This window comes from Doryrhamphus excisus, chromosome 19 (assembly GCF_030265055.1).
Source record: "Doryrhamphus excisus isolate RoL2022-K1 chromosome 19, RoL_Dexc_1.0, whole genome shotgun sequence".
In the NCBI taxonomy this organism is placed as follows: Eukaryota; Metazoa; Chordata; class Actinopteri; order Syngnathiformes; family Syngnathidae; genus Doryrhamphus; species Doryrhamphus excisus.
The window spans coordinates 15,677,501-15,687,500 of NC_080484.1; the positions used below are offsets into that span (position 1 = coordinate 15,677,501).

General features: G+C 45.2%; 1 protein-coding gene across 7 annotated transcripts in view; it reads left to right on the plus strand.

The window, feature by feature from the left end:
* syne1b (spectrin repeat containing, nuclear envelope 1b) overlaps positions 1 to 10,000 on the plus strand; it is a 168,805-nt gene that overhangs the window by 120,246 nt on the left and 38,559 nt on the right. For 6 of the 7 annotated variants that reach the window (XM_058057494.1, XM_058057493.1, XM_058057495.1 and 3 more), the window contains 15 exons: positions 68 to 214; positions 290 to 444; positions 1,738 to 1,885; positions 1,963 to 2,057; positions 2,135 to 2,369; positions 2,438 to 2,632; positions 4,501 to 4,626; positions 4,692 to 4,847; positions 4,995 to 5,153; positions 8,231 to 8,397; positions 8,459 to 8,621; positions 8,707 to 8,894; positions 8,962 to 9,112; positions 9,182 to 9,364; positions 9,432 to 9,569. In XM_058057494.1, coding sequence (XP_057913477.1) covers positions 68 to 214; positions 290 to 444; positions 1,738 to 1,885; positions 1,963 to 2,057; positions 2,135 to 2,369; positions 2,438 to 2,632; positions 4,501 to 4,626; positions 4,692 to 4,847; positions 4,995 to 5,153; positions 8,231 to 8,397; positions 8,459 to 8,621; positions 8,707 to 8,894; positions 8,962 to 9,112; positions 9,182 to 9,364; positions 9,432 to 9,569 — 2,406 coding nt within the window. The remainder of the gene's footprint in view (positions 1 to 67; positions 215 to 289; positions 445 to 1,737; positions 1,886 to 1,962; positions 2,058 to 2,134; positions 2,370 to 2,437; positions 2,633 to 4,500; positions 4,627 to 4,691; positions 4,848 to 4,994; positions 5,154 to 8,230; positions 8,398 to 8,458; positions 8,622 to 8,706; positions 8,895 to 8,961; positions 9,113 to 9,181; positions 9,365 to 9,431; positions 9,570 to 10,000) is intronic. The other variant, XM_058057501.1, reaches the window with a different exon arrangement.

Genomic DNA, 10,000 nt, shown 5'->3' on the forward strand with positions numbered 1-10,000 from the left:
TGATTGACCTTCACAATGACAGAAAGCAAAGCGACGCCGACATCTGCGTCCTCTCTCTCTCCTCCAGACCGGCGTACACGACTACGAAACCTTCAACCACCAGCTGGACTCCCTCGTGAGCTGGGTGGTTGAAGCCGAGGAGGCCCTGAAGGTGCAAGACCCCAACGGCTCCACCGACCTGACCCTCATCAAGCAACGCATGCAGGAGCTAAAAGTCGGGGAAAATTTTTTTGTTGTTTCTGCGAACTGTCCATGACGGACCAAACTAACCGGGGGTGTCTTTCAACAGAGACTCATGATGAACTTCAGCAGCATGGCCCCGGAGTTGGAACGACTCAATGAGCTCGGTTACCGACTCCCGCTCAACGATTCGGAGATCAAAAGCATGCAGAACCTGAACAGGAACTGGTCGGGGGCATCGGCGCAGACCACAGAGAGATTCAGGTTTGAAGATCATTTCTTTGCAATTGTGTCATCTTCTAAAATATACTCTCAAAGGGACCTTTTATGCTCCTTCTTGGGGTCTCAAACTCAATTTACCTGGGGGCCACTGGAGCTAGGGTCTGGTTCAAGGCTGGGCCGCATCAGGTTTTCCAAAAAAAAAACAACGCATTTATTAAAAACAGAAAAATATACTTTTCGATTTTCTACAATAAAAGCTCTGATAAAACATTCCACTGTTCTCAAATATCTTACTTTTTATTTTTCTGCACAAAATAAGATGAAAAATAAATAAATAAAGAAAATCAATCAATCAGTAATAAATAAATATAATAATAATAATAAAAACTTAAGAAACCACATATAGTTGGTGGGTAGACAAATGATTTTTTTCATATTAAAATGAACAAAGCATTATTAGAGCCCTGTAGACATGACAAAACACGACTATAGTCACATTTATACTCTTTTTATTTACAACATATTGCGCAACTGCAGGGTCTTGAGACACATGCTAACTCGCAAACTAGAGAGCTAGCGACCTAAACGGTAGCCTTCAAGTTATTTCCTTTCAACTTAAATAGCCAGAAACTTACCACTTCCACACGGATAGGGAGGATAACTATTAACAGTTATTTAACCTTTAACATGAATCATTCATTCATTCATTTTCTACCGCTTTTCCTCACAAGGGTCGCGGGGGTGCTGGAGCCTATCCCAGCTGTCTTGGGGCGAGAGGCGGGGTACACCCCGGACTGGTCGCCAGCCAATCACAGGGCACATATAGACAAACAACCATTCACACTCACATTCATACCTATGGACAATTTGGAGTCGCTAATTAACCTAGCATGTTTTTGGAATGTGGGAGGAAACCGGAGTACCCGGAGAAAACCCACGCATGCACGGGGAGAACATGCAAACTCCACACAGAGATGGCCGAGGGTGGGATTGAACCCTGGTCTCTTAGCTGTGAGGTCTGCGCGCTAACCACTCGACCGCCGTGACGCCCGAACATGAATCAAACGTAATAATTTTTTTCCGGGTACATGATACCATACAGCATCCGTATCAAACTTGCGCGGGCCGCACTAACATTAAACTTTCATATCAAGGCGGGGGCCTCAAACACGCGGCCCGCGGGCCAAATGTGGCCCGCAGGACACTAGTTTGAGACCCCTGCCTATACAAGATCACAAAAGTGAAAGTTACTCATGATAACCCGCACTGAAAACCAACAGTTTTGGACATCCAAGGAAAGATAAACGTTATGCGTTGTTGATGTTTTTGCTGCAGCAAACTGCAGTCCTTCCTGCTTCAGCAGCAGACCTTCTTGGAGAAGTGCGAGACGTGGATGGAGTTCTTGGTCCACACGGAGCAGAATCTAGCGGTGGAAATTTCTGGAAACTACCAGAGTTTGATGGAGCAGCAGAAGGCCCACGAGGTTGCAGTCCTTTCCCGATTTCCCCGCAGGTGTCTGCCTCCCGTCAATTTATTCCCGAATAATTCCTTGTCCTCCAGTTATTCCAGGCAGAGATGTTCAGCCGCCAGCAGATCCTCCACTCCATCATCAGTGATGGACAAAGGATGTTGGAGCAAGGTCAAGTGGATGACAGGTAGACGTCAATCTATTCCAATCTGGTCGTGTGAGCCATAGATCCAACATTGTCTGGATTTTATTCCGAAATGTCAGGAATGAGTTCCACCTGAAGCTGGCTCTGCTGAGTAACCAGTGGCAGGGAGTGGTGCGGCGTGCCCAGCAGAGGCGGGGCATCATCGACAGCCTCATCCGCCAGTGGCAGCGCTACAGGGAGATGGTGGAGAAGCTGCGCAAATGGCTGCTGGAGATCTCCCGGCCTGCAGAGGGCCTTCGGCTCGGCACCGCTGTTCCTTTACAGCAAGCCCGCTCCATGCTGGACGCCGTCCAGGTTGGTGACAGGAACATTTTCACGCATTGACGGCGCACCTTCTAGTCAGTGATTCGTCTCCTGTACAGCTGAAGGAGAAGGTGCTCCAGCGCCAGCAAGGCAGCTACATTCTGACGGTGGAGGCTGGCAAACACCTCCTCCTGTCAGCAGACGCTCAGGCTGAGTTGGCCCTGCAGGCGGAGCTCACCGACATCCAGGAGCGATGGAAACACGCCAGCGCTTGTCTGGACGAGCAGAAGAAAGAACTCAGCACCTTGTTAAAGGTAGACCACGCGCACCGCCTTGGATTTTTATAGTTTTCATGTTATAATAATTATTATATTCTAAATATATTTGGGGCGGCACGGTGGTCTAGGGGTTAGCGCGCAGACCTCACAGCTAGGAGACCAGGGTTCAATTCCACCCTCGGGCATCTCTGTGTGGAGTTTGCATGTTCTCCCCGTGCACGCGTGGGTTTTCTCCGGGTACTCCGGTTTCCTCCCACATTCCAAAAACATGCTAGGTTAATTAGCCACTCCAAATTGTCCATAGGTATGAATGTGAGTGTGAATGGTTGTTTGTCTATATGTGGCCTGTGATTGGCTGGCCACCAGTCCAGGGTGTACCCCGCCTCTCGCCTCAAGACAGCTGGGATAGGCTCCAGCACCCACCGCGACCCTTGTGAGGATAAGCGGTAGAAAATGAATGAATGATTATTAGTACTACTAGTAGTAGTAGTAGGCTAGTATTAGCCTGCTTATTGGCTTGTTTATTAGCCTGCTTTTGCCCTATTATATAAAATTTGTTAGACTTTTTTTTGTAAAAAAATAAAATAAAAAAATGTAAAAAAAAAATGAAAAAATCTATAAAAAATATAAAATTATTTAGACGGGCTTAAGAAAATTTTTAAATAGGCCTAATGACGCCACTGGCCCTTAGAAGTAAGAAAATACAAAACAAAACATGCTAGGTTAATTAGCCACTCCAAATTGTCCATAGGTATGAATGTGAGTGTGAATGGTTGTTTGTCTATATGTGCCCTGTGATTGGCTGGCCACCAGTCCAGGGTGTACACCGCCTCTCGCCCCAAGACAGCTGGGATAGGCTCCAGCAGCCCCGAGACCCTTGTAAGGATAAACAGTCGAAAGTGAATGAATGATTATTAGTACTACTACTAGTAGTAGTAGGCTAGTATTAGCCTGCTTATTGGCTTGTTTATTAGCCTGCTTTTGCCCTATTATATAAAATTTGTTATACTTTTTTTTTGTAAAAAAAAAAAATAAAAAAAATGTAAAAAAAAAATGAAAAAATCTATAAAAAATATAAAATTATTTAGACGGGCTTAAGAAAAATTGTAAATAGGCTTAATGACACCACTGGCCCTTAGAAGTAAAAAAAAAAAAAAAAAACATGCTAGGTTAATTAGCCACTCCAAATTGCCCATAGGTATGAATGTGAGTGTGAATGGTTGTTTGTCTATATGTGGCCTGTGATTGGCTGGCCACCAGTCCAGGGTGTACCCCGCCTCTCGCCTCAAGACAGCTGGGATAGGCTCCAGCACCCACCGCGACCCTTGTGAGGATAAGCGGTAGAAAATGAATGAATGATTATTAATACTACTACTACTAGTAGTAGGCTAGTATTAGCCTGCTTTTGCCCCTATTATATAAAATTTGTTAGACTTTTTTTTTGTAAAAAAAATTTAAAAAATGTAAAAAAAATTTATAAAAAATACCGAATTATTTAGAGGGGCTTAAGAACATTTTAAAATAGGCCTAATGACGCCACTGGCCCTTAGAAGTAAAAAAAAAAACAAAACATGCTAGGTTAATTAGCCACTCCAAATTGTCCATAGGTATGAATGTGAGTGTGAATGGTTGTTTGTCTATATGTGCCCTGTGATTGGCTGGCCACCAGTCCAGGGTGTACCCCGCCTCTCGCCCCAAGACAGCTGGGATAGGCTCCAGCAACCCTTGTGACCATGTCTAACTTATTGTGTGGAGATTTGTGGTAATAACGATAAAAGCAATCATCACTTGCAAGATGTTAATATTTCCCTGATCAGCTGATTGGAATGCTAACGCTAATGCCAAGTAGACGCTGTGTATGTGTTGAACTGCTACTTTTGCGCTACATAATACACCGACTCCAGGACTGGGACAGATGCGACAAAGGTATCGGTGGGTCTCTGGAAAAGCTTCGTGCCTTCAAACGTCAGCTGTCGCAGCCTCTTCCCGATCACCATGACGACCTGCAGGCTGAGCAGATGCGTTGCAAGGTAGAGTCTGATGCCACATTTCTAGTCATCTTGTTTACTAGTTTAGGATCGTGTCCATGTTGCAGGACCTGGAGGGAACCATCGATGGCTGGACGGGAGATTTGTCCCACCTGACCGTTCTGAGGGAGTCGCTGTCGTGTTACATCAGCGCCGAGGACCTTAGCGTGCTGCAGGAGCGCATCGAGCTGCTGCATCGCATGTGGGACCAAATCTGCCAGCAGGTGACGCACCAGCTTTGATCTGACTCGCGTGCACCGAAACCTTGCACGCCGCATCCTGCGTGTGCTGCTCATACACTCCCACGCAGGAAACGCACTCAACCACACGTTCATCGCTCGGCGGTCACAGCGTCTGCAATCTGTTCGCAGCTGTCCCTGCGTGCGCAGCAGGTGAGCGACAAGCTGAACGAGTGGAGCGTCTTCAGCGACAAGTACAAGGAGCTGTGCGAGTGGCTCACCGCCATGGAGAGCAAGGTGTCGCAAAACGGAGACATCAGCATCGAGGAGATGATCGAGCGGCTGCGCAAGGTAAAAAAACTAACTCCTCTCATAGAGGATCTTTGACTCGCGTTTTAGCAGTAGATCCTTCAAAATATAGGATCTTTGACTAGCGTTTTAGCAGTAGATCCTTCAAAATATAGGATCTTTGACTAGCGTTTTAGCAGTAGAGGAATCAAAATATAGGATCTTTGACTAGCGTTTTAGCAGTGGATCCTTCAAAATATAGGATCTTTGACTAGCGTTTTAGCAGTAGCAGAATCAAAATATTGGAGCACTCCTGTCATAGAGGATTTAGCAGTAGATCCTTCAAAATATAGGATCTTTGACTAACGTTTTAGCAGTAGATCCTTCAAAATATAGGATCTTTGACTAGCGTTTTAGCAGTAGATCCCTCAAAATATAGGATCTTGGACTAGCGTTTTAGCAGTAGATCCTTCAAAATATAGGATCTTTGACTAGCGTTTTAGCAGTGATCCTTCAAAATATAGGATCTTTGACTCGCGTTTTAGCAGTGGATCCTTCAAAATATAGGATCTTTGACTCGCGTTTTAGCAGTAGATCCTTCAAAATATAGGATCTTTGACAAGCGTTTTAGCAGTAGAGGAATCAAAATATTGGAGCACTCCTGTCATAGTGGATTTAGCAGTAGATCCTTCAAAATACAGGATCTTTGACTAGCGTTTTAGCAGTAGATCCTTCAAAATATAGGATCTTTGACTAGCGTTTTAGCAGTAGATCCTTCAAAATATAGGATCTTTGACAAGCGTTTTAGCAGTAGAGGAATCAAAATATTGGAGCACTCCTGTCATAGAGGATTTATCAGTAGATCCTTCAAAATATAGGATCTTTGACTAGCGTTTTAGCAGTAGCAGAATCAAAATATTGGAGCACTCCTGTCATAGAGGATTTAGCAGTAGATCCTTCAAAATATAGGATCTTTGACTGGCGTTTTAGCAGTAGATCCTTCAAAATATAGGATCTTTGACTCGCGTTTTAGCAGTAGATCCTTCAAAATATAGGATCTTTGACTCGCGTTTTAGCAGTAGATCCTTCAAAATATAGGATCTTTGACTAGCGTTTTAGCAGTAGATCCTTCAAAATATAGGATCTTTGACTGGCGTTTTAGCAGTAGATCCTTCAAAATATAGGATCTTGGACTAGCGTTTTAGCAGTAGATCCTTCAAAATATAGGATCTTTGACTCGCGTTTTAGCAGTGGATCCTTCAAAATATAGGATCTTTGACTCGCGTTTTAGCAGTAGATCCTTCAAAATATAGGATCTTTGACTCGCATTTTAGCAGTGGATCCTTCAAAATATAGGATCTTTGACTCGCGTTTTAGCAGTAGATCCTTCAAAATATAGGATCTTTGACTAGCGTTTTAGCAGTAGATCCTTCAAAATATAGGATCTTTGACTAGCGTTTTAGCAGTAGATCCTTCAAAATATAGGATCTTGGACTAGCGTTTTAGCAGTAGATCCTTCAAAATATAGGATCTTGGACTAGCGTTTTAGCAGTAGATCCTTCAAAATATAGGATCTTGGACTAGCGTTTTAGCAGTAGATCCTTCAAAATATAGGATCTTTGACTAGCGTTTCAGCAGTAGATCCTTCAAAATATAGGCTCTTTGATTAGCGTTTTAGCAGTAGAGGAATCAAAATATTGGAGCACTCCTGTCATAGAGGATTTAGCAGTAGATCCTTCAAAATATAGGATCTTGGACTAGCGTTTTAGCAGTAGATCCTTCAAAATATAGGATCTTGGACTAGCGTTTTAGCAGTAGATCCTTCAAAATATAGGATCTTGGACTAGCGTTTTAGCAGTAGATCCTTCAAAATATAGGATCTTTGACTAGCGTTTTAGCAGTAGAGGAATCAAAATATTGGAGCAATCCTGTCATAGAGGATTTAGCAGTAGATCCTTCAAAATAAAGGATCTTTGACTAGCGTTTTAGCAGTAGAGGAATCAAAATATTGGAGCACTCCTGTCATAGAGAATTTAGCAGTAGATCCTTCAAAATATAGGATCTTTGACTAGCGTTTTAGCAGTAGAGGAATCAAAATATTGGAGCACTCCTGTCATAGAGGATTTAGCAGTCGATCCTTCAAAATATAGGATCTTTGACAAGCGTTTTAGCAGTAGATCCTTCAAAATATAGGATCTTTGACTAGCGTTTTAGCAGTAGATCCTTCAAAATATAGGATCTTGGACTAGCGTTTTAGCAGTAGATCCTTCAAAATATAGGATCTTTGACTAGCGTTTTAGCAGTAGAGGAATCAAAATATTGGAGCACTCCTGTCATAGAGGATTTATCAGTAGATCATTCAAAATATAGGATCTTTGACTAGCGTTTTAGCAGTAGAGGAATCAAAATATTGGAGCACTCCTGTCATAGAGAATTTAGCAGTAGATCCTTCAAAATATAGGATCTTTGACTAGCGTTTTAGCAGTAGAGGCATCAAAATATAGGATTTTTTACAAGCGTTTTAGCAGTAGAGGAATCAAAATATTGGAGCACTCCTGTCATAGAGGATTTAGCAGTAGATCCTTCAAAATATAGGATCTTTGACTAGCGTTTTGGCAGTAGATCCTTCAAAATATAGGATCTTTGACTAGCGTTTTAGCAGTAGATCCTTCAAAATATAGGATCTTTGACTAGCGTTTTAGCAGTAGAGGAATCCAAATATTGGAGCATTCCTGTCATAGAGGATTTAGCAGTAGATCCTTCAAAATATAGGATCTTTGACTAGTGTTTTAGCAGTAGAGGAATCAAAATATAGGATCTTTGACTAGGGTTTTAGCAGTAGAGGAATCAAAATATAGGATCTTTGACTAGCGTTTTAGCAGTAGATCCTTCAAAATATAGGATCTTTGACTAGCGTTTTAGCAGTAGAGGAATCAAAATATTGGAGCACTCCTGTCATAGAGGATCTTTGACCAACATTTTTGCAGTAAAGCTTTCAAAATAGCAGATCACTCAAAATCAGGGGCGTCGCTAGGTTCTGACAGGGGGCGGGGCCTACAGCCGTCGGCTTACTGTGATGTCACACAGAGAGCCAAACGATGAGATTTGTATGCTCCCGGTCTTCTTCATGAACCCTTCAGGACTACCAGGAGGAGATCTCTGTGGCCGAGGAGAATAAGCTGCACCTCCACCAGCTGGGGGAGCGTCTGGCCCGAGCCAGCCACCCGGGAAAAGCTGCCGAAATGGAACACAAGCTGAGTAAAGTCAACGAGCGCTGGCAGCACCTCCTGGATCTCGTCCGCGCCCGGTGAGGACCTCAACGCCGAGTCCGATTCCATGCCGCTAACTTTGCAAATGTTTTCTATCAGGGTGAAGAAGCTGAGGGAAACTCTGGTGGCCGTGCAGCAGCTGGACAAGAACATGAACAGCCTGCGTTCCTGGCTGGCCCACATGGAGACGGAGCTGTCCCGACCCATCGCCTACGACGCCTGTGACTTCCAAGACATTCAGCGCAAACTGGACGAGCAGCAGGTAGGCCGCGAGGTGGCTTGTTGCCGCACGGGGGTTACTGTTCCGGTTCCGGTGCGACCGTCTGCGTGTTCTTGTGCTCGCACAGGAGCTCCAGAGCGACATCGAGAAGCACAGCACGGGAGTGGCGTCGGTACTCAGTCTGTGCGAGGTGCTCCTGCACGACTGCGACGCCTGTGCCACCGACGCCGAGTGCGACTCCATCCAGCAGGCCACGCGTAGCCTGGACCGGCGCTGGAGGAGCATCTGCGCCTCCTCTGTGGAGAGGCGACTCAAGTAGGACGCAGTCAGATCCGCACGCAATCCGATCTCGTTTTCTCGCACTCAACGTCTCTTTTGTCAGGATCGAAGAAACGTGGCGTTTGTGGCAGAAATTCCTGGAGGACTTTTCACGCTTTGGGGAGTGGCTCGCCACCTCGGAGACGACGGCTGCGCTTCCGAACTCCTCCGGTGTTTTGTACACCGTAGCCAAGGAGGAACTTAAGAAGTTTGAGGTACATCCTGGAAAACAGAATGTCGCATATTAGCATGCTAGCTATTCCGAAGTCCCATGTCTTCCACAGTCCTTCCAGAGGCAGGTCCACGAAAGCCTCACCCAGCTGGAGCTAATCAACAAGCAGTACCGCCGCCTGGCCAGAGAGAACCGCACCGACGCGTCCTGTCACCTGAAAGAGATGGCGCACAGCGCCAACCAGCGATGGGACAACCTGCAGAAGAGGGTGGCGTCCATCCTGCGCAGGCTCAAGGTGCATTTTGCCGCAACAAACGACGTGTTTGCTTCCACGTTACGCGTGTCTCCGCTTCCCTTTCCAGCACTTCATCAGCCAGAGGGAGGAGTTTGAGACGGCGAGGGACGCCATCCTGGTGTGGCTGACCGAGATGGACCTGCAGCTCACCAACATCGAGCACTTCTCCGAGTGCGACATCCAGGCCAAGATCAAGCAGCTGAGGGTAAGATGGTCGCTCCTTAATGGCTTGGTTGCGGTGTCACGCAGCTCTGCTTCAGTCCTGTGAGTGGTGCTGTTGAGCACCGCCATCTTCTGGCCCTGATGTGTCACTGCAGGAAGGTTGCTTCCAAAACCTTTTTTTAGACGATAAGTCAGGGGTCTCAAACACGCGGCCCGCGGGCCAAATGTGGCCCGCAGGACACTAGTTTGAGGCCCCCGCCTTGATATGAAAGTTTGATATGGATGCTGTATGGTATCATGTACCCAGAAAAAATTATTACCTTTGATTCATGTTCATGTTAAAGGTTAAATAACTGTTAATAGTTATCCTCCCTATCCGTGTGGAAGTGGTAAGTTTTTTGGCTATTTAAGTTGAAAGGAAATAACTTGAAGGCTACCGTTTAGGTCGCTAGCTCTCTAGTTTGCGAGTTAGCA